This window comes from Leopardus geoffroyi, chromosome A2, assembly GCF_018350155.1.
Source record: "Leopardus geoffroyi isolate Oge1 chromosome A2, O.geoffroyi_Oge1_pat1.0, whole genome shotgun sequence".
Classification (NCBI taxonomy): Eukaryota; Metazoa; Chordata; class Mammalia; order Carnivora; family Felidae; genus Leopardus; species Leopardus geoffroyi.
The window spans coordinates 100052509-100077421 of record NC_059331.1 but is presented as its reverse complement, the minus strand read 5'-3'; the positions used below and the strand labels follow the sequence as shown (position 1 = coordinate 100077421).

At 35.7% G+C, this 24913-nt stretch overlaps 1 protein-coding gene across 1 annotated transcript; it reads left to right on the top strand.

Annotated features, from left to right (window-relative positions):
• Position 1: 1 nt before the first annotated feature.
• On the top strand, positions 2-24913 carry SEM1 (SEM1 26S proteasome subunit). Its single transcript, XM_045494864.1, has 3 exons — positions 2-200; positions 18311-18404; positions 24707-24913. The coding sequence occupies exons 1-3, from the start codon at positions 125-127 to the stop codon at positions 24747-24749; spliced, it is 213 nt and encodes a 70-aa protein (XP_045350820.1). The 5' UTR covers positions 2-124; the 3' UTR covers positions 24750-24913.

The following is a 24913-nucleotide window of genomic DNA, read 5'->3' as shown; positions in this document are numbered from 1 at the left end:
TCTATTCCGTCTCTATGGTAGAGCCGGTCTCAGAGGCGGCAGTGGTGTTGGCGACTTCGGTGAAGAAAAGTGAGAGTTCCAACTTTGCTCTTGGCCCGGGAGGGTTTTGGCGCGGAGCGTTGTCATGTCAGAGAAAAAGCAGCCAGTAGATTTGGGTCTCTTGGAGGAGGACGACGAGTTCGAGGAGTTCCCTGCGGAAGGTAACTGGCTGGGCCCGGGCCTCTGGGCCGCGCGGACGGTGACTCAGGCCTCCGGGTAGAGTCGGCGCGCTGGGCGCGCCGGGCGCTTGGGCTCGGCCTCGAGGCGCCCACGGGAAGTCTGGACCCCTGCGGCCGGCTCTGTCGAAGTTGTGCACGCGCTACCCTCCGTGACAGCTGCTTCGGGTTCGGAGTGTCACGGTGGGCCTCACCGGTGAGCGTCACCGGTGAGGCTGAATGCCTTCTGCTTCCTCTTTGGGAGGAGCCACGGTGACCTGGGTTAGCGCCGAGTCTGGGATGGTTGGTCCTTCTGCTCTTCAGTCGGGTGACCCGCCACCTCGTTCCTGTCTGTATAAACCTCTTTGCTCTTTATTTTCTCGCAGTGTAGCAGCCTGCCTTTGTCCTTAGACAAGCCAGAATTAAATTGTTGTTCCCGGTTAGGCCAATTTTGCTTACTTTTAGGACTTTACAAACGAAGGCTGTGAAGAAGGATGGGAGGATCAAGTGTTGGGTAATACACGTTATTGCCTTATCCTTGTTTCTCATTTTGGATCACTTCAAACTAACAGAAGTTGAAGGATCTGTAAGACCCTAAAACGTGTACGTTTTTATTAGTTTAATGGTTACTAAGACAAACTGTAGGTTTTTCATTGCAAATAATAGCAAATAGCTAACATTTATTGGGTGGTTACTTGTCTAAGTGCTTTGCTTGTATTCATTTTCATAGTTCTGGCAATTATTAGGTACTGGTGCTACCATTTTTCAGATAAAGAAATTGAAGTTTGGAACTATTTAAAGAAACTTGTCCAATGCCATAGCTGGCTAGAAATGATGGACACCTGGCCCAGTTGACTCCAGCGCTCTTAAATCTTTTGATGTACTGCTTCTGTTTATTTAGTAGATCGTTGTTACCAGGTGGGTTTTCAGAATTATTTGCTTTATCGGCTGGTTATGTATAGGATAAATGCTTGTAAGAAAAGACTACTGTTGGGTAGCCTTTCTGAAGGTGATGGGAAGAGAATTGGTTAATGGTGTACAAATCTGTTAAGCAGTTACTGCTTCACTAAATTTGTGTTTAATTGTACCCCATCGTGATTCTATTGTGCATAAAACTGCATAGCTCGAACATTTGTTCTTTTTATTTATGATGTACTCTATTATTTTCCTTACAGAAGAAGACATTAGTGTGCATAGGACATAAACTAACCCAAGTCACATTTCAATTATGGGATTCATTATATATTGAGGGGATTGTTTTGTTTTTGTTTTGATAGTAGATTTATCTGTCCAGACATGTTTTCTGTACCTCACTTTAATGTTGGTTCATAATCTAACATAGAGCCAAACAGTAAAAAAAACTCACTTATTGAGGACAGGATCCACTTTTTACTCAAACTTAATATTTCAAATAGTATTTATCCATTGTTTATCACATACAAGGTAGAATGTTAGGCATTTTATTTACATTTTATAGTCTAATTATCACCATACCTGGGAGGAAACTGTGGCCTAGATTTAAAAAGTTTCCATTAAGTAGTCAAGCCAGAATCTGAAAGGTCTAAGTGACTCCCCAACACAAGCTTTTATTTTTACCTTTAGCAAAGTACGTGTCACATAGTAGGTGGTTAATAAATATTTCTTGAATGAATGAAGTTGAGAATTTACTACATCGCAAGCTCTAGAGATAACTGTGTACCTAATGATACACATGATTTTTCTCAGCAACTTTCCATCAATTTTGCAGAATATGTAGTTTGTTCTTATTCTAAGTTTATGTTGTGTGAGCAGCAATTTGTTCAGTTTGCTAGTTACATAGTAAAAAGTCTCATTGAGAGGAAAAGCAGAGAATGTTTTTGTTTTTGAAGAGGAAGGCCTCTCACAACAGACTAGTTTATTAGCATTAAGTAACTCACCATTTATTGGTCACCTTATAGAATATTTGCTGTCTTCAGGTTTGAATGTGTAGAACCTAATTCATTTAGGAATTTTTCCATTTAGAATGAGAAATAACATTGCAATGCCATTGTTCTGTTCAGTTTTCTATGTTTCTCTTGTTTATAATTTAGACAGGTTTTCTTTTCATGTTAATTTGAATTGAGATTTTGCTGGATACAAAATTACCCCACTAGGTGAAATCAATCAATATTTACTAATAAAAACTGCCCTTTAAAAAACAAAACTAAAAGAAAGAAAAACTTGGAGAAATATCATCAAAGAATTATTTCTCTTTTGAAAGTATGTGTGTGTGTGGCGGGGGGAAGGGGGGCACTTAGCCATGGTTTACATTGCTGCTTAGTGTGATCCATGCAGTTTTGGCATTACCCGGCAGCTTATTTGAAATGCAGCATCTCCGGGCACCTGGGTGGCTCAGTCGGTTAAGTGTCTAACTTCAGCTCTGGTCATGATCTCAATGCTTGTGGGTTGGAGCCCTGCATCTGGCTCTGTGCTGACAGCTCAGAGCCTGGAGCCTGTTTCAGATTCTGTGTCTCCCTCTCTTTCTGCCCCTCCCCCACTCATTCTCTGTCTCTCAAAAATAAATAAATGTTAAAAAAAGAAAAAAAAGAAGTGCAGCATCTCAGTCTAGAACTACTGAATTGGTTTAGACTTTTGCAGTCTAAATCTTCCTAAAAGATTTGTATGCATTTAAAGTTGGAGAAACACCCAAATGGCCTATTTTGAATATTTTAATATTTAAGTTTTCAGTTCAACTATTATGTCCACTTCTCAAGTTCTCTGCCTTTTTTGGAAATTGTCTTTCTTGCGATTGTCCTTACAGTAAATGTACCATTGACAAACTCACTAACAGATACAACTTAAAATGGCCTGTAATCATCTTTTCTATGTATGGGAGTTCTGATTTTCAGGGGCCTCATTTCCTGTCTGATCCAGAAAGTGGATGATAACCATTGTCTAGGGCAGAGACTGCTACATGAAAGCCATTACTGATGTTTGACTGGTTTGACTAATGGATTGTCCGTCTTTTTGGGGAGTGTTGTTGGCTACATCTCATCCTGGATAAGAACTTGTTTGGTAGAGTGTCATTCAGTCATTTTAAGAAAGGGGAATTTCTATTTTAAAAAGGAAACTAAGATAATATGTTTTCATGGAGGGCTCTTTGTTTCTTCTGAACAGTTCTTCAATGTGAGGTATAGCTGTGGGAGGAGGAGGGTAGGGGTGATTCTCTGAAGGTACAAAGGAACAATTGCTTTTTTTTTTTTTTAACTTTTTACTTTTTAGTCAGTAGATCTGTGTTACATTGGCAGTTCACAGTTATTCTAATTGATGGGTGTGTAATCTGGTCCTTAAGCAAAAACCGTTTAAAAATCCTGTTTAGGGGGCGCCTGGTAGCTCGGTCTGTTAAGCCTCTGACTTCTGCTCAGGTCAAGATCTCAAGGTTTGTGAGTTTGAGCCCCATATCCGGCTCTGTGCTGATAGCTCAGAGCCTGGAGCCTGCTTTGGAATCTGTCACTCCCTCTCTGTCTGCCCCTCCCTCCCTCCCTCTCTCTCTCTCTCTTTCTCAAAAAATAAATGTTAAAAAAAATTTTTTTTAATCTTGTTTAGGATCTTTGTGAAGTGCATTCTGCAACTTTTTGACTGTTTAAACTGATTGAGAATAGGCATATATTAAGAATTTCAACATACTGGGTGTGATTGATTATAATTAAATTTGAAGGCTTTGGCATGGTTAGAATTTTAGAACTGGAAAGCAACTTAAAGTCTAGAGAAGATAAAACTTGTCAAGCTTATACAGCTAGGTTGGTGGTAGTAGAGCAGGATCTAAAACTGAAATCCTTTATAATTTATTTGAAACTTCAAACAATTTTTCATACCAGATATTGAAAGGGTATTAAAAATATTTTCATTAATCTCCTCCCCCTGACAATTTGAAGTGGGTGAGAGTAAAAGTGGGAAGAACAAGTGGGCCTTTAGGTTCTTTATTCTCTTCTTTCTGTGCCAGAATTGAGAGGGTTTTTTTTTTTCTTTTTTTGAGGAAATAACTTTTTAGAATATTTAAAAGGAAACTGAGTTTGCCTCCAGAAGCAATGATATTTACAAGAAAATTCTGTTAGATACTAAGTATTCTGTAATTTTTCTACAATCAGTGAAACTGCTCTATTATTTGATAAAATCAAGAGCAGTATACTACCTAACTTCCTACCCTCCTTGAGAAATTGCTGACGAAGAGACTGTTATTGATGGTGGTCCCCTCTGGAATAACTGAGGTACTTCACCTAACAAAGTAGAACATCTTATAGTGGTTCTTATCCAGGGAAATATTTTTGGATGTCACATTCACTTGACAGATGCAAATGTGAAATCATGATCATGACCACAATTTAGGGGTAGAGATGAAGGATTTTAAAATGCTTGTTGTGCATAGACCAGTCCTGCACAAGAAGAATTGTCCTATGAATAATGCCACTGAGGGGCACGTGGGTGGCTCAGTCGGTTAAGTGTCCAACTTCTGCCTGGGTCATGATCTCACAGTTTGCGAGTTTGAGCCTGGCATCAGGCTCTGCACTGACAGCTTAGAGCCTGGAGCCTGCTTTGGATTCTGTCTCCCTCTCTCTCTACCCCTCCCCCGCTCATGCTCTGTCTGTCAAAAATAAATAAATGTTAATAATGCCACTGAAAAATATTTACATGAACATTGGATACCAATTGGACTAAACCAGCGATAGGATTCCTTAGAATCTTTAAAATTTTTTTTTAATGTTCATTTATTTTTGAGAGAGAGAGAGAGAGAGAACGAACCCAGAAGGGCAGAGAGAGATGGAGACACAGAATCCGAAACAGGTTCCAGGCTGTGTGCTGCCTCACGAGCCATTGGATCATGACCTGAGCTGAAGTGGCTCAACTGACTGAGCCACCCAGGTGCCCCCTTAGAATCTTAAATGTAAAGGTAGATAGAACTGATACTATGTCAGATAATATACTAGTCAGTTAACTAGTGCCAAAGGGGCTCTGCTGTTTTCACTTATTAAATATAATATAATGGACCTATAAATAATACCATCACACATTTAAATTATTTACATGGTGGTAGCAAGAAATAGAGAAATCACTCCCTCTCTCTCTGCCCTTCCCCCGACTCGCACTCTGTCTCTGTCTCTCTCTCTCTCTCTCTGTCTCTCTCAAAAATAAATAAACATAATAATAAAAAAATTTTTTAAAAAGGGGCGCCTGGGTGGCTCCGTCGGTTAAGCGTCCAACTTCGACTCAGGTCCTGATCTCACACTCATGGGTTCAAGCGCCGCGTTGGGCTCTGTGCTCAGAGCCTGGAGCCTTCCTTCAGATTCTGGGTCTCCCTCGCTCTCTGCCCCTCCCCCACTCTCACTCTGTGTGTGTGTCTCTCTCTCAAAATTAAACATAGTAAAAGAAATTAAAATAGAGATATCATTTTTATTAAAAATTAAGAGAAAAGATAAATACAATGAATGGCGGAGTGCCTGTTGAGTGTCCATTCATGGTAATCATATGCAAGAAGAAAGTTTTTGAATCCTGAGATGGAAAAAGCACAATGAATCTAAGATCAGACCTAGGTTCAGAATCCGTCTTTCATCAACTTTTTTTAGCTTGTCAACTCATGCTGGTTACTTAACTTCTTTAAAATACTTTTATAGTATAATAATATATAGCATAAAAGGGCATAAATTAAAAAATAAAAGCACTGTTTCTCCCTGCCTTCCCCCCAAAACATTTGTTATGCTCCAGGGTAGCCACTGTTAAATGTTTTTTTTAGTATCCTTCTAGAAATTATGTATATATCGTGTGTTTGTATATATTTTAAAAATACAGAGGACTATATTATATATACTATTTTTCATTCTAGAGCAGTTCTCATTCTCAGTTGGTCTTTGACTTTCATGATTTTGACACTTTTGAAGTTTACAGGCCAGTTATTTTGTAGGATGTTCCTCAACTTGGGTTTGTCTCATGTTTCCACTTGATTAGATTCAGGTTCTACACCTTGGCAGGGATATCATAGTTGTGATTCTGTGTTCTCATTGCATCCTATCAGGTGGAACATAATTCACATTTGTTCCATTACTAATGATGTTCACTTTGATCACTTTTCTAAGGTAGTGTCTGTGAGACTTTTCCAACATGGCTCATTTTCCCTTTGTAATTAATAGACATTTTGTGAAACTACAGAAATACAATATTCATTAGCAAACTTTCAATTTATTCACTTGGTTATGTATATCCGTACAAACTCATGGATTCTCATTTAATGGGTTATGATTTTTTGCTATTGTCTATTTTGATCCTCAAATTGTCCTATCTTTGAACATGGAAAACCCTTTCATACCGTCTTCTGTGACCTTTTGACATATCACCATCATTCTTTGTGTGTTTTCAAGCATTCTGACACAAAAAGGTTCCCCTCCTCTAATCCTGGAATTAGCCATTTCTCCAATTAGCCATTTCTTTTAGTGGAGAATGATATTCAGAAGGCAAGATCTTAACTCCAGTTGTGGTCATTGCTTTGGGGAATGGAAGGAACTAGGAAATACACAAATGTGTGTATACATATATACACTTTTTTACATTTATGTATGTGCGTGTATAAAATCATGAGTTCACACGGTATCTCCATTTACATTTCAACACTACGGAGTTCATTCTCATTGATTTCCATATTTGTAACTCCCTTCCCAAACAGTGAGAAACCTGGCTTTCTTATCTTAAATATATCATGTATTTGTTATCCTCTTCCCTAGCCAATTTTTGTTGCCCTCTCTGCCCACAGATACCTTCCTTTTGTCACTTGGGCTTCAGCATTTTTTGCCAGGCCACCCACTTCCCTCCTAACTTCAGCACCATATGACTTCTTCACCCTGTTCAGGTCTGACACACCAGTCACGTTGTGCTGCCTCTCTACAGGAATGCCCTCTTGGCTCTCCTTTGGGCACTGACACCTTACCTGAGATGAGGTGCATTTCAAATTTTGACATACATCTTCACATTGCCTTTTAGAATGGATATACCAATTAATATTTCTATCCACAGTTTCCCTTTTCCCTCGTAAGGTTGCCTACACTCCATATTAAGCGTTTTAGTCATTGTGAACATGAAATGAAAAATGGATGAAAAATGAAATCTCATCATTTTGATTTGTATTCATTTGAGTGAGATTGACCATTATGTTTTTCCTTAAACTGTTACCATCTTAATCCTAAATTTCTTCATATGTAATTTGTGGATAATAGAGTCATATAAGTACTGCATGAATATGTTAATCTATTCAAACTATCATAGCAAAATATTGTAGACTAGGTGGCTTAAACAATGGAAATCTATTTTCTCACAGTTCTGGATTCTGGGAAGTCCAAGGTCAAGGTGATGGCTGATTCAGTTACTGGTGAGGACTTTCATTTTGGCTTGCAGACTGCTGGCTTCTCACTGTGTCCTCACAAGGTGGAGAGAGAGAAAGGAAGCTCTGTAGTGTCTCTCCCTGTAATGGCACTAATCACATTATGAGGACTACACCTTCGTGACATCATACAACCCTAATTACCTTCCAGAGATCCCATCTCCAAATACCATTACATTGGAGGTTAGGGCTTCAACATAAGTATTCTGAAGATGGGGAAAGGAGACACAAACATTCAGTTCATACCAGTGATAAATGTAGAATGCATAGGACAGAGTTTGGCACCAAGTGGTACTTATTCAATAAACATTAGTCCTCTTTCTTTTCTTCCCTCAGATCTTCTTGGGGAATTGGATTGAATATTTGGTATTTACTTAGAATTTGAATTGTTTTTGACATTTTATTTGTAATTTTAGGTATATCCAAAATTAAGCTTGTTTATTATTTAAAAATTGATTTATTGTTCAGTATTAAAAACTTTTAAATAATACTGCTAATTTTCTTTCCAAAAGTATGTTAAAAATAGTTTTATTATTCATATAGAATATAAAAATATTTATAAAACAATAGCATATATTGTTTAAGGGTGCATACAGATGTATAAGAGGTATAAAGAAACACAGGGGAGTGAAAAACCCCCAAATCAAAATACTAGTGTTTCGCACGGGATAGTGAGAGGTGTGCCTCAGGGATATTAAACAGTAAAACTTACTTTGAAAGCTATCTGATTAGCTGTTTCATTGATTTTATAGAATGAACAAGCAATAAGCAACTGCGACTTCGGTATTTAACCTTATTACTGGTTTGTTGTTAAATATTTCTCATTGAAAGATGTGATGAATTGTTGAAAACACTGAGGGGAAAATAAAAGTTTTGAAAGCTATATTTATACTCTTTTTCTGAAGTATTAAAAATTCACCAAATATTTTTTTTTCCTGTTTTGTGTTGTGTTGTATATGTAACTATTTGGTAGAAATGGTATTGTCTTTATTATGGAACATATTTTTCTTACTTTCTTTACCTCTCAAGTTGATGTGAAGTGATTAGCACCCAATAAATGATTTATTCATTCAATGTATGCTTGTTGAGTGCTTCCTATAAATCTGGCACTGAATGGTGCAGAAAGAATGATGTTAGCTGCCATTTATCAATGGTAAGTGCTGTATGTACATAGTTTTATTTAATCCTCATAGAAGCCTTTTGAAGGTTTTATGCTTGGGGCTCAGCAAAATTCAGTAGCTTACCAGGTCACAGTTAACTAGAGGCTGCACTGAAGCAAATTTGACTCCTTAGTTAGATACATGTCTTTGAACTTAGAAATATCAATGCCCAGGGAGATAGGGCACAGTGATTTTCATAGTCAGCTTGAGCTTTTTAGTATTGTAGAGGTGCTTATCCTGGGAGGTGGGGCTCCAAGCTTTTCCTTCTCTGTCTGCTAAACCAGAGCAACTTTACTTTTGCCTATCATTATCTTTTGGGCTTCTTCTGGGTGAGATTTTATTGAGTTTCCTTCCAGTGGTGTGGCAGGGAATTAGACAATGTGGTAGTAAAGTGTAACAGCAGCTAAAAAGAAGGGAAAATTATTTCCAGTTCTGTACACGTGAGATAGCGACATTTGAACAGAGTTTTCAAAAGATAGAAATGTAGAAAAAGGGTTTCCAAAGATAGAAATGTAGAACAATGGTTTCCAAAAGAAGGGGAAAAGAGTAGATACTTGGAGGTAGAAAAATAATGTGTATGTGTTTTTAATTTGTCTGTGAAATAGTGATCGCAATTGCAGGTAGTTTGGGGCCTAATACTGGAAGGCTTTAAGCCAAATGGCCAGTTTGGACTTTATCCTTAGATACATGAAAAGACAGTTTTTTTGTTTTTTGGGGTTTTTTTTTTTTTGGTTTGATGTATGTGAGCTTCCTTTACGCAGTAGGCAGTTTAGAAAAAATCAACCCAGCAGAATTAATTTGAAAAGATAGAAAAGAGTCAAGGAAGCTGATTAGCAAGTTGTTAAAATAGCTTAGCTGAGGACTAAGGGCCTGAAATAGGTTGTTATTAGGAAAGAAGTGAAGAGAGTGATGCAAGAATAGCAAGTGAGCTTTTTGGCAACTGGTTTGATAAGGACTGTTGGGAATAGGAAGAAATCAGCGGTTGTGATTTTGCATTTGTGTGTCTAGTGGAAGACAGGTGGTGGGGTTCACATCTTAATAATATGGAGGATTAGAATGAGGGAATTGAGACGTGTTGGGCATGAGGGCTTGCAAAAAATGAGAAAAATGGCTTTTGAGAATTCTGTAAACGTAAGAGACAAACACTAAGCACTAACAAAGAAACAGAGTCAGCATGACTTTGTAGTGGAATCATTCTCCCAGAGGTGTGTATTTTAAATTAACTGATGAAAAGAATTGTGTCTGAATTTCCTTTTTTTTTTTTTTTTTTTTTTTTAATGTAAGAAAAATTATAGAGGTGCCTGGGTGGCTCAGTTGGTAGAGCGTCCCACTTCGGCTCAGGTCATTAACTCATGGTTCGTGAGTTCCAGCCCCGCATCGGGCTCTGTGCTGACAGCTCAGAGCCTGGAGCCTGCTTTGGATTCTCTGTCTCCCTCACTCTGTTCCTTTCCTGATCACACTTTGTCTCACTCTCTCTCAAAAATAATTAAGAAAAATAAATAAATAAATGTAAGAAAAATTATAAATGGTTATGTAAGTTATTTTGAGCCTCTCTTTGAGCTCAAATAACTGTTGACCACAGATAACTGAAAGCTCATGAGTAATCTGGTAGCAGCATCATTTATGACTTGCTTTTCACTGTTTGGTCTGAAGTTCCTCACTGACATTTTTGGTCCTTGTTGGAGAAAATACAGTAGTATTATGGTTCTCTCCTAGGTACTAATTTTTTAGCCACTGAATAGACATTAGATCTGTAGGGTATAGTTGTTTTTGTATCATGATAACCTATAGAACTTTATTTTTTAAGTTTTAATCTATTTTATACAGTTTAAGCAGGAACACATGTATTTCAAAATGACTAGATTTAGTGTGGCTTCATTCTCATATTCATAAACATAATGATGTTGCTGTTGTCATTTACACTTAACCTATGATGGTGAGTATACAATTAAGAATTTTTCAAACTTTCATCTGTTTTTTAAAATATTTTTCTTCATGTAACATTCTGTATATAGATGCACATTTTTTATTTGAAGAAACTTTATTGAAGATTAGTTTGTTTATAATCAGAGGAGTTTTACTATTAAGGAATGAATGAGAATTTGATCTTCCTGAAAATCGTTAATAGAATAGGGCATTTGCAGGGACCCTGGGTGGCTCAGCCAGGTTGAGCTCCCGACTCTTGGTTTTGGCTCAGGTTGTGATCTTACAGTTCATGAAATCGAGCCCACGTGGGGCTATAAGCATAGAGCCTGCTTGGGATTCTCTTTCTCTCCCCGCCCCCTCCCGCCCCTTGCTTGCCCTCTCTTTCTCTCCCAAAACAAATAAATAAACTTAAAAAGGAAGAATAGGGCATTTGCAACACTATTTGCTGTAAATGTAATTTCTTCTTTACTTTTCTTCAAGGAAGTATATTTCATACTTTTAAGAAATTTTAGAATGTTTATTGAAGAGTAGGGAGAGTAATTTCAAAAATAATTGAGAGAAAACCCTTTTCCATGTCAAGGTGATACTTGGATTAAGTATGTGGGATCTTTGATAGTTCAGATTTGTGAAATTTAAAGCTAGTCACAGATGTAATTCTCACTGGCAAATGTGAACAAAGCCAAATTGGGGGGCAAAGTCTTAAATAATGTAGAATTCCTAGAAACTTATGTATTAGGCATCTGTTATTGGTTATTTCCAATTCTGACTTCTTAAAATATGGTAATTTTTTTTTTACCATTACACATCTGGAGGCCTGCACACTGAAGTAAACACAGCTGTGGTTATTTAAACAATTAATCACAATCCTGGAAATGCATTTCATGTTAAAGTGTGTATACTTTATAAAGTAATCTACATATTGAAGGAAAGCATTAGATATGAATCAGGTATCCTTTGATTTTATTATTTTGCCCTTTTCAAAAATGGTGTTTTGGAGTTAAGTCTTTAAAAAGGAGTGATTGAATAAAATTGCATAGTTATCAATGTAGAGTTATAATTGAAAATTAAAACACAAATCAGGGATATATTACACGAAGTGTCAAATACCATAGATTATAACAATCATGGCTTTTTAATTTACACATTCATTTAGTATGAGCTTGCATATATTGTAATTTACATATATTGTAACATATGTACAGTATGGGGAATTTATAAGTGTTGGAAATAATATTTGGGTGCATTACACCTTATCACTTAAAATTTTTAAATAATATATTTTAAGTTTATTCACTTACAGAGCATGCACAAGTAGGGGAGGGGCAGAAAGAGAGGGAGAGAGAATCCCAAGCAGGCTTTGCACCATCAGCACAAAGCCCAGTGTGGGACTTGAACTCACGAACAGTTCAAGGCACCCCTAAACTTTTTATATAATATGTTCAGTACATTCTTTGTTAATAAAATATTTTAAAGATTTTAAAGAATCTCAAATAAATTATGGATTCTGGTTTGTCAGTGTGAATGAACACATACTTCTTAATGGTGCTCTTGTTAATAATTTAAAATGCTTATTAATAAGTTGTAATTCAAGAGGTTATTTATTGTCTTAGATTCTTTATCTGTGATAGTCAGAAGGCTAGTATGTTCAGGGCATCTCACTCCCAGGATAAGGCATTAAGGTTAAAGAGTAATACATTGAAATTCATATGATAATTAGTGAAGAATTTAAACAGTTTTCCCACTTTTTCTATCCTTGTATACTCAAAAGTGTCAATTATAAAGTGCTGTATAATACTACTAAAGAAATACAGAGTTATCGTTATGAACCTTTTCGTGTGTTCTCTGTAAAATTTTGCTCACAGTACTGTCCCACTGCACCCTCATGGGCACCTTTCTTTCTCTTGGGACTTTATTTCTACCTCCCTTTTCCTGTCCTTGCTACATTGCAGTTTAATGATATAGTTGTATGTGATTTTTTTTTATACTGGAAAGCCTTAGTAATTAGCACAAAACAAGAAGCATAAAATCCTGAGCTGTCCACAGCTCTAATAGCTAATACTATTAGATAGCTACAGAGCTATAGGTTACAGTAAGACTGGAGGGAATGTGGAGGAAATAGCATTATAGTCATTGTTTACTTGCTATAAAAGGGATTGTGGATTTAGTTGTCCCAATACAAGTTCAATATACAAGAATACACATTTTGGGAAAGTTAAATTTGAGATTATTTGAAGTGCTTTATTCAGCTTTAATCTTAAACATTAAAACCATTCAGTATCTGAGAGAAATAGATCTGCTGTTTGAAATGAAGCTCCTTAATTTACAGTTTGATCTTAGCTGCACCCAGTACCACCTTTACTTAATGTTTCTCTCAGGTACTTAACATTGCCATTTCTGTCCCCTTATTTGTTCCTTAGAATAGCTTATTCTCGGGGTGCCTGGGTGGCGCAGTCGGTTAAGCGTCCGACTTCAGCCAGGTCACGATCTCGCGGTCCGTGAGTTCGAGCCCCGCATCGGGCTCTGGGCTGATGGCTCAGAGCCTGGAGCCTGTTTCCGATTCTGTGTCTCCCTCTCTCTCTGCCCCTCCCCCGTTCATGCTCTGTCTCTCTCTGTCCCAAAAATAAATAAACGTTGAAAAAAAAAAAAAAAAGAATAGCTTATTCTTTCTGAAATTTATCTTATAAGGAAAGAAAGTTTATACATAACATTATAATGTATATAGTAAATAGTTCATTATTGATTGAGATGGCAATATGAGAGTTAACAGTACTGTTTTATCCAAATAGCTAATGATCAACTCTTGACTTAACTAAGTCACTTGTCTAGTCTATGAAGGTACAAAAATGTTATTCTTTCAGTTTCTTTTAACTTTGGGAGTATATAGATATATAAAAATGGGTTGCAGTAGCTTTCTGATTGCACTTCTATAGACTAAGGGAAATCCTTAATGTGATTCCCTATTTTTTTTTAACCATCTTAATCTACTGTCATTATAAAGTGTAGCTAGTTTCACAAACAGAATAAAAATTTTCAGCATGAGCTTCAAGTTACTATAAGAAAGGAGAAAATGTAAGGCTGTCTCTAGCCCAGTCAAAATTGAGATGTAATTAATACTACTATTAAATGTTACTGTTGTTAACGACCTCAGAGAATAGTGTAGGATTTGAATTTAGGTAATTACAGTATTCTCTGTTTGAGAATAATATTGCTAAGGGATATAAGAAAATTTATGTGGGTAAAAATACTTCTGATTATTGAGAGTTTTTATTAATGAATATACATTCACTGATCTATATCCAGTGATTAAAGTTGGGTATACATTGTGTGTGTGTGTGTGTGTGTGTGTGTGTGTGTGTGTGTGTGTGTTTTAAGTAAGCTCTATGTGCAACGTGGAGCTTGAACTCATGACTCCAAGATCAAGAATCTCATGCTCTACCAACTGAGCCAGCCAGGTGCCCCTAAAGTTTGGTATATATTTGAGCTTCCTAGCAACCTGAAATAAATTGCCTAAGAGAAACTTTTTCATCTTTTCAGGTACTGGGATCTTAAATTTCCCATGATCTCTTTTTGAGGAGCATTGAATGAGGTGATCACTATTCTCAAAAGAATTTATAATAAATGAGAATTCTACATGACCCATTCACAATACGTGATATCATTTATCTCTTCTGTCTTGAAATATGTACTTTTGGCTTCACTGAAACTACACTGCCCTCTGTTTTCTTGACATTGGCCACTTGGAGGGCACTTGAGAAATGTAGTTCCATTTACCCGGTGTTGAGTGTCTACTATGACCGCAGAACTCAGTGCGGGGCATCAGAGTTGCAGATTTAATAAAATGTGGTTCCTACCTGAAGGTTTTGAATAGTAATGGACAAGAATGGTGGTGGTATTTTAGACATCAGTGGAGGATGGGTATAAACTATGTAAGACTGGGGAGGAGGGGACAGAAAGAAGACTACAGTAATATTTACAAGGAGAATAATTCTAAACTAACAAGTGGCATTAAGAATAGGGAAGGGGAGACTTAACTCTGGAGATAATTGGGAGTTGAAATGGAAGGGACATAATGAGGAGAAAGTAGCTAAGATGCCGCCTAAGTTTCTGGTTTGGGGGACCAGGTAAATAAATGTACTTCTATTCTTAAATCATGATGATGACATATACTGCATTTAAAATTTTTTGTCAGTGACACAACATAATACCATGCCCATATTATGAACCATTGTTGAATAGATTTAAATTTATATGTACATTATAGAAGAAAGCCTAAATTATACCTTTTGTTACTTAGTTACTTTTCAAGTTGAAATGTTCTTAGCCATGTTTCTAATAAGCAATTACTATGGTGAAGCTTATGGCTAGGACATACTTAAGAGAGAGTGTAACTCATAATTACTGTTTTTGAAAGGGAGGGGGTCATACAAAAATACACAAGGCCTGATTTAGAGTTTTGTTTCATCTTTCATAGCCATTTGTTGTGCAAATGCTAGGTACTGTTTTTAAGAATACAAAGGTAAATAAAATAGCTGTTAGTCTTGAGCTCAGACACTAGTAATGGACAAAGACATACAAATTGATAATTATGATTGTACAGTATGTAAGTGCTATAATAGAAATAGACACAGAAGAGGGAACCTAATGTCTGAAGGTAAGGAGGAGAAATGGGAATAGGGAAAGCTTCCAGAGATGATTCCAAACTGATTTTTTTTAAAAACTGTCTTTCACACCTTTTAATTTTGAAACTTTCAACCTACAGAAAAGTATAAAAAAAGAGGACAAGGTGGGGGATGAACAAAGTGGGTGAGGGGTCAAAGGTGCAGACTTCCAGTTATAAAATAAATAAGTCATAGGATGTAATGTTTAGCAGGGTGCCTACAGTTAATAATACTATATTGCATATTTAAAAGTTGCTAAGAGAGTAGAGCTTAAAAGTCCTTATCACAAGATAAGATTTTGTAACTATGTATGGTGATACATGTATACTAAACTTATCGTGGTTATCATTTTGCAACAAAATGTACAATTATTGAATCATTATATTGCATACCTCAAACTGCTATAATATGCCAGTTGTGCTTCAATTAAAAAAAAAGCAACATGGGGTGCCTGGGTGGCTCAGTTGATTAAGTCTCTGACTTTGGCTCAGGTCATGATCTCAGCGGTTTGTGCGTTCGAGCCCCGCATCGGGTCTGTGTTGACGGCTCGGTACCTGGATCCTGCTTCAGATACTGTGTCTCCCTCTGTCTCTCTGCCCCTTCCCCACTTGTGTTCTGTCTCTCTCTCTTTCAAAAATAAACATAGAAATTAAAACAACAACAAATACCTGAGTTTTGTCAGTTGCTAACATTTTATTGTGTTTATTTTTATTATCCCTCATGATTAGATTAAGGGTCAACATTTTTAGTGAGAGTACTGTACTAAATGGGTGATGTTTATTTCTCACTGCATCACATCAAGAGATACATGTCAAGTTGTCACAATTTATTGGTGATGTTAAGTTTCATCATTGGTTAACATTGTGATTACCAGATCTCTCCATTTTCCTCTCGTAAGAAGTATGTAATCTATCCTGTAGTCCCAACTATTTTTTACTTAACAGTTTTGGTATCCATTGTTGACCCTTGCCTAAATTGTGCTGAGGGTTGCAAAATGGTGATTTTCTAATTCTGTCATTCTTTCTGCATTTATACACCTGAGAATTGTAAAGAGGATCTCCTCCCCAGTGTCCATCTCCCAACATATTGCTATGAATGCAAGTATTTTTAAATTTAATTCAGTGTGTCATTCTTTGTGATTATCAAGTTATTCCAGATTTGGCCAGTGGAAACACCTTTAAGCCAGTTTTTGCACCTTTTGACATGTTTTCAGGCATTATAAAAAGGAATCTCATACTTACCTATTAATTGCCTTATTCCAGATCTGAGATCAGTCCTTTTTTTTTTTTTTTTTTTTTTTTTAAATTTTTTTTTTTTTTTCAATGTTTATTTATTTTTGGGACAGAGAGAGACAGAGCATGAACGGGGGAGGGGCAGAGAGAGAGGGAGACACAGGATCGGAAACAGGCTCCAGGCTCTGAGCCATCAGCCCAGAGCCCGACGCGGGGCTCGAACTCACGGACCGCGAGATCGTGACCTGGCTGAAGTCGGACGCTTAACCGACTGCGCCACCCAGGCGCCCCTGAGATCAGTCCTTTTAATGGGCAATGGTATTTTAACTAATTAAGGTGTTTTAACTAAGTACAAGTCAGTGCGAGTGGTAGGTTTGAAAGATGGCAAAAAGACGAAGAGATGAGGAACAGCATGTTTGATGAATAGAAATTTTAAGCAATTTCAAAACATGAAGTAAAGTTAGGGCTGAATAAAAATGAAGAGCTTGCGGATTATTCTTCACTGTTAGTTTCACATTGAAGAAATGTGTGTGAGTGAGTACTTCAAGCCATATGACTAACACGAGTGAATTGTCCAGTGGTTTTAAATTTAGATAATTTAAAAAATTAGATAATTAAAAATACATATTTTAAATCAAATATATAAAATCATAATTTTTTGTGATAAAACCTAAAGCTATGTCAAGATTATAGTAGGTGGTCCATCTTAAGTAAGAAAGCAGAGTATGCATAAACTCTCTTGCTTCTGGGATGGTTTGATGTCATTAAAAAAAAAAAAAAGAATATATAATGATATTATTACCCTGGAGACTAGATTTTTATCAGGACCAAGAGAGTAGAAGGAAGAAGACCTGATAGAAGAATATTGCCATTGTATAGGTAAGAAATGATAATGGGAAGGTCTGAAGTAATAGGGAAGGAGATGTTAGTTTACATACATGTTTTCTATGTTTTCTGAGTATACTAAATAAAAGCTAAAATCTAATCCATCCCCCTGTAACCAGAAGGGAAGGAAGAAAAAAGGAAATTGAGAAAAACTAAAAGCTGCAGCATTACTCTTTGAGCATATTTATATTTGTGCTTCCTTTAAAAATAAAGATTTTATATTAATAGTAGGCAAATGTTAATTATACTTACATGTTAGTGATACTTAACAATTTCTTTTACTTTTCATTTATGTATGAGTTATCCTTTTTTTATGTTTAGCAGTTTTGAATTCCAGGCTGGTATCTTCCTGCTACTCAACTTGCATTAGCAGGTTGGTACTGTTTTGAAAGATTGTAAAATAGACCTTATAAAAATCAGCCCAAGGAAAAATCAGGAAAGTAAACATCCTCCTGAAATTATATTAAATTGTCATGGCAAATAGAATGTATTGTATTAACTTCTGTTTTAGATTATCAGTCAATATAAGAATTGAGAACAAGACAGTAAGTATAAATTGAGATTTAAAGAGGAAGATTACCATTATTTTATAAATATAAATACTTATTTTCTACTTATATATTATATATTATTTATATTGTTTATATATTTATATATATTTTTTATATTTATATTTAGATGTTTTTATAAATATTAGATGTTTTGGATTGTGAGAGTCTTCAGTGGACAACTTTCTGAATTTATATTTAGATGTTTTTATAAATATTAGATGTTTTGGATTGTGAGAATCTTCAGTGGACAACTTTCTGAAGTTTTTGTATTTATGGAAATAACATATGAGAAGTATTTAGACAGTGTCTGTTTCTGTTTTTAGACTGGGCTGGTTTGGATGAGGATGAAGATGCACATGTCTGGGAGGATAATTGGGATGATGACAATGTAGAGGATGACTTCTCCAATCAGTTACGGTAAGTTTTAAGCCAGTTTTTACATAACTTAGTATTACTTATAAGGACGGAATATGTAGCTTACATATGATAGCTGACCTCTTTAAAAAAAGATAATCTTTGAAATATGTTTTTGAATTATGAAAAGGAAAACCTATTACCTTCATCTCCTATGTTTCTAAACATGAATACTTTGTGTAATTGTGCAGAATTTTTATTCTTTCTAGTTGCTTTACAAAGGTAGTTAAATAGAAGCATATTTGCTGTTTTTAATTTCTGTAGGTTTAATTCTGTCAACGTTAATATTCCACCAATATTGAATAACTCAGCAGAAATTAGAGTCACAGTGTTGGACCTAATAGATTGGTAATTCTCAAACTGGAGTGGAGATTGGGGTGATGTGAGTGTACTTTTTCATATTCATGTACAAATTTACCTAATATGATTGATTGAAGTAAAATTCATATATCATTAATCATTTTAAAGTGTACATTTCAGTGGCATTTTGCATATTCACAGTGTTGTACAGCCATCATCTGTGTGTAATTCTGAAACATTTCCATCACCCCAAAAGAAAACATCATACGTATTTTAAGTTTGTTGATTTATTTTGAGACAGAGAGAGAGAGAGCAGGCATGCACACGAACAGGGGAGGGACAGAGAGAGAGAGAGAGAGAGAGAGAGAGAATCCCAAGCAGGATCAACATGAGGCTCAGTCCCGTGAACTGTGAGATCATGACCTGAGATGAAATCAAGAGTCATGCTCAACCGACTAAGCCACTCAGGTGCCCTGAAACACCATACTTATTAAACAATCACTTTGTGTTCCTCTCTTCCCCCAGCTCCTGGTGACTGCTGATTTGTTTTCTGCCTATAGATGTGTCTATTTTAGATACGTCATAAAAATGGAATCATATAATATGTGATCTTGTGTGTCTAACTTCTTAGAGTTAGCATAATATTCTCACATTTCATCCATGCTGTAGCATGTATCAGTACTTATTCCTTTTAATGGCTAAATAATGTTCCATTGTATGGATATGCCATAGTTTGTTTATCCATTCATCAGTTGATGGACATTTGGGTTTCCAGCTTTTGACTACTGTAAATTGCTACTGCAAGCATTCATGTACAGGTTTTTGTGTGAATACCTACTTTCAGTTTTTGGGATGTAATCCTAGAAGTGGAATCTCTGGGTCATATAATTCTGTTTAACTTTTTGAGGACCTGCCAAACTGTTTTCCACTGCAGCTGCACAATTTTACATTATTACCAGCAGTGCAGAAAGGTTCTAAATTGTCCATGTCCTCATTGAGACTTTTTTATCTTTTTTATTATAGCTATCCTAGTGGGTGTGGACTGGCTTTTTCTTGTAGTTTTGATTTGCATTTCCCTAATGACTAATGATGAGCCTTTTTCCATATATTTGTTGACGATTTGTATATCTTCTTTGGAGAAATAATCTGTTCAAGTCCTTTGCCCGTTTTTAAGTTGGGTTGTCTTTTTGTTGTTGAGTTGTCAGAGTTCTTTATATATTCTGAGGACTAAGCCCTTATCAGACATATTATTTACAGATACTTTCTCCTATTCTATTTGTCTTTTGAGTTTCCTCATCATGTTCTTTGCACAAAAGTTTTTAATTATTTTGTTTGTTTTTTTAGCATTTATTTATTATTGAGAGACAGAGACAAAAAATGAGCAGGGAAGGGGCAGAGAGAGAGAGAGAGAGAGAGAGAGAATCTGAAGCAGGCTCCAGGGCTCGAACTCACAAACCATGAGATCATGACCTGAGCCAAAGTTGGGTGCTTAACCTACTGAGCCACCCAGGTGCCCCAAAAAGTTTTTAATTCTAATGAAGTCCAGTTTATCTACTTTTTATGAATTTATTGCCAAATTCAAGGAAAATTTATCCCTGTTTTCTTCTAACAGTTTTAGAATTTTAGATCTTACATTTAGGTTTAAGATCCATTTTGAATTAATTTTTGTAGATGGCTTGAAATAAGGGTCCAACTTAATTCTTTTGCGTGTGAATACCCAGTAATAAATACCAGTACCATTTGTTGTAGAGACCATTCTTTCCTCCCTAATTTTATTCTGATTCAACCCATATGTATCTGTCTTGGCCACAAAGTTATCTAAGTGAACTGTCACATACTTTGCTCAAATCAAGGTCTTGCAGTTCTGCAGTCTTCTAATTTTCTAGTCTACTATATTTGTTCAAAAAGAAAGATGATTTATAATAAATTAAAAATTTTAGTAATGATTCAGTACCTTTTGTTCTATACTGCCTTTTTTATGGCCTCAAAAACCCTACATTCTGAAGATGTTTTAGTATTTTGCTGGAGACTAAATAACAATTGTATCTATCACCTTTCTCCTCTTTTTGGAAATAGCACAATTTACCTTTCACTGTTATTCTGATACTTTTACAGTTCCCCATGATTTCTCAAAATGGCTGACTGTTTTTTTGACTATATCTTTTTGTTTTTTCAGTACCCTGAGATGTAATTATGCAGAGCCTAGAAATTTTAAACTACTTTAATGCAGTTTAGAGTTATCTCACCTGTCTTAGTTTTCAATTTTGTGTTAATGATGTTTTTCCTGTTGCAGTTTTATGAGCAAGGTACAATAGCTGTTGAACAATAATTCTGCTTTTTCTCTAAATCTGTTAATATTGCATCTATTCCAAGCATTGGATGGATCTGTCCTCATTCTTGTTTATTCATGTATGGATTTCAAGGCACTTTTTGTTCTCTGTATAGCTCTTGATCCATTCTGTGATTAAATTCTGTGTGTACAAATTCTTGCCACTTTTCTATTTGCATTTATTTTTGGTTTATATTGTTTTAAAACTAAGCAATATCAGAGAACACTCTGCTACCTTAAAAAAAAAAAAAGCACATTCCCTCCTTTCTTCCCTCATTAGAATCATATTACGCTGTTAGAATATTTTCAGGCTTCCCACCTCTGTTGATCCCCGTTCTGAGTTCTTAGTCATATATCAGTTTTTTTCTTTTCTGTTACCTAGAAATTTTTCAAGTTGAAGCTAAATGAGTTTTATTCCTTTGTTATTCACAAAAAAGTCAAATTTCTCCAAATTTTTTTTCTTTTTTGTCTTTCAAAGTCAGACCATAGCACTTTTCTCTTAAAAATTAAATCAAGATATTATTAAATACAATCATCAGGAGACTTTTAGTAGTAAATATATTGGTAATTGGAATTTTTGTCATTACTCCTTCTTGCCTTTTTACTGGTTTGGAAATAGAACATTATTCCTATATTATTTGTGTTTTGTTGTTTGTATAATACACCTTCACAGTGCTCTTATGTTCTCTTGTGTTCTGCCTTTAGGTTTGTGTGTTTCCTTAAGAGTATAAATCCTGATACTTTTATTAGTGAATAAGATTTTTCTTTTTATTTTTCTGTTTGAGTCATGAGTTTTTTCTGCATGGGTATTAATACATCACCAGTGCCAAAAAATAAAACTTTCCGTACTGGTAAAAATGTTCTATAAGCTGCCCTATCCAATATAAAAGCCACTAGCCACATATGGCTATTGAGCACATGAAATGTAGCACAGCTGGTGAACTGAGTTTTTAATTTAATACATAGCCACATGAGACTACTGTATTGGACATTGGAGCCTCAGATAATATTTTTATCTTTGCTTTAAAAAAATTGTCATGGTGGGGCGCCTGGGTGGCGCAGTCGGTTAAGCGTCTGACTTCAGCCAGGTCACGATCTCGCGGTCCGTGAGTTCGAGCCCCGCGTCGGGCTCTGGGCTGATGGCTCAGAGCCTGGAGCCTGTTTCCGATTCTGTGTCTCCCTCTCTCTTTGCCCCTCCCCCGTTCATGCTCTGTCTCTCTCTGTCCCAAAAATAAATTAAAAAAAACGTTAAAAAAAAAAAAAAATTGTCATGGTTAACAAGTTTCCTGCAGAGATGGTCTTCTCAGTCTTTGTTAAACATATAGATGTTTAATGTGATATTATAAACGATGGTAAAGAAAATATTTTACTGTGTTCTGATATTGTATATAGGTCTTAATCCCTTTAACTTTGGAGAGGCAGTACATTTTCTAGAGTCCTTCTGGTTCCCTGGGTTTCAACTCCAGATCTGCCTTTTGTTAGCTGCATGCCTTAGCAAGGATTTAGCTTTCCACTTTCCATGTTTTTCTCTTCAGTCTAATTACAACTAACAAGTAGAAGCAGAGAGAAAAAGGTTACCTGTGTCTCCAAGTAACCAAAAGTCATTATAGAGAAACAAAGGTATCAGAAACACAAAACAGAATTACCTCTTGGAGTCACTTGGAGACATATTTAGTAGAAATAGGCAGGATTATGAGATTTTCCTAATCTTGCATCACATGTTACATGAGAAATCCAAAAAGCCAATATCGTTCTTGATTTGCTGTGTCACATATAGCTACCCTCCTATAGCAGAGTCGTTTCTTGGATAATAAGAGGAGTTCTCAAACCTACCAGTGGCGACTTGTCTTGTTCTTGTTTTGTTGAAAAAGGTATGCTGCCGTTTTTGTTTCAAATAGTGTACATTCATAGGAGTGCCTGGGTGACTCAGTTGGTTGAGTGTCCAGCTTCGACTCAGCTCATGATCTTGCGGTTCACGATTTCGAGCCCCGCATCAGGCTCTGCTAACAGCTCAGAACCTGGAGCCTGCTTTAGATTCTGTGTCTCCCCCTCTCTCTGCCCCTCCTCAGCTGTGTTCACTCTCTGTCTCTCAAAAAAAAAAAAAAAAATCAAATAGTGTACATTCGCTATGTGGGTTCTGTGATGATGTTCCAGTTGTGCTGGACTTCTTTCCTCTTTCATCTCCTTGTTGGATTTTTTTACTCAACAGGCTGATGATGCTAGTGTGTTTGTGTTATTTTGTGTTTTGTACTTGGTGGCCTCAACTTACTTTCATTTCATTTTTTTATGTCCTAAGTTCTCGCAAAAACTTTTCATCTTCTCTAAAAATTCAGCTAATAGAGAAATGTATCATAATCTCCTTTGTGTTTGTAAACAGTTTATAAATGTGTAGTTAGTCACTATCTCCTGACAGGAAGGCAGGCACAAACCTGGACAGACTTGGTATACTTGTTAACTAAATTGTAAGCTGAATTTCAGGGATGTTTTGTTGTTAATTAAGAGAAAGTGAATAATCTACATCGATTCTGTTAAAGGCAGCAGAAAACTATTGTTTAAGAAACTTTTAAAGTTATTTCCATTTTCAGTAGAAAACACATAATCTTCAATTTCCTGAAAAGGGGCAGAGGGCAAGGGAAGCATTTTGTGCTAATCTTTTGACTCCTCAACAGGTATTTTACCACCAGCCTCTATACCTGAGCAGAAGACAAAAATGTCTTATATTAGTAATCTCTGGCTTTAATATTATTCATAGACTTTAGATCAGTATTTGTATCGTTAATAACTGTACATTTATACAATGTTTGGTCATATTTTGGCCCTGAAATAATTTTGTTGTGAACTTCTATAAAATTGAATTGTGGCAGAGACATTATTGGTGATATTTGGAGTGGTAGTTTAAGTAGCTGAAATTGATTACAGGGCTAAACTTTTTTGCAGTTGATATTTTTGAAGTATGACTGAAATTTGTGATTTAATAAATTACTTAAAATTATAAAAAGTATCTTTTTGAAGTGTGTATATTTATAATATAAATTTTTGAGGTTTTTATCCACATTTAAAATTTAAAAAGTAAAGTGTTACTTAATATTTTATAACATTTGTTATATATATTTTGCCTACATATAGTTAATGCATAAAATTCCCATGTACCTTTAAATTTGATTGATAATATTTGTCTTGGTTAGCACAATGGATACATGTCAATATGGGAAGCTGTTTATTCTTTAGGTGTAAATAACAGTGATACCTATTATGATTATAAAATTCCTAAAAGTTTGGTACCAAATGTCTTATGTTAGCCATATGGCTGATTATTCTTAAAATTTGTTTAAAGATTTATTACGGATAGGATATCTGTATGGTATTTTGAAGATAATTTGGAAAATAGTAGCAAATCTCTCATATTTTTCTATCAATAGACTTATCAGAAAACTAAGGAATTTAAAATATAAGTTTACTAATGGGAAAGCAGAATTTTATTAGCATTATGTTGATTCACATTCAATTTTCTTAATACAAATTTCTTTTAAGGGAGTAAAGTAAAGCTATTTGGTAGTATTTTAAATTGGTGCCTAGGCTTAGCTCATTGTTTTTATTAATTGTATTATTTGTAAAAGCTTTGTTTCTTTATCATAAAGAATGTCTAGTGATTTTGTTGTTTTGTGTTTTCTTATAGAGCTGAACTAGAGAAACATGGTTATAAGATGGAGACTTCATAGCATCCAGAAGTATTGAAGCAACCTAAACTTGAACTGTTTACTAAATTCTAGGATGGAGAACCCAGGATGGGACACTTAAAAAAGAAATATGTTTATTTCATTAGCAGCTTGGATTTATTTTTGTTTTTGTAACACACAAAATAAATGTTTTGATCTAATCTTGA

Coding starts and splice junctions, on each gene's coding strand:
- SEM1 (XM_045494864.1), top strand. CDS start 125: ATGTCAGAGAAAAAGCAGCCAGTAGATTTGGGTCTCTTGGAGGAGGAC. Junction 201..18,310: donor CGAGGAGTTCCCTGCGGAAG/GTAACTGGCTGG, acceptor TTCTGTTTTTAG/ACTGGGCTGGTTTGGATGAG. Junction 18,405..24,706: donor GACTTCTCCAATCAGTTACG/GTAAGTTTTAAG, acceptor GTTTTCTTATAG/AGCTGAACTAGAGAAACATG.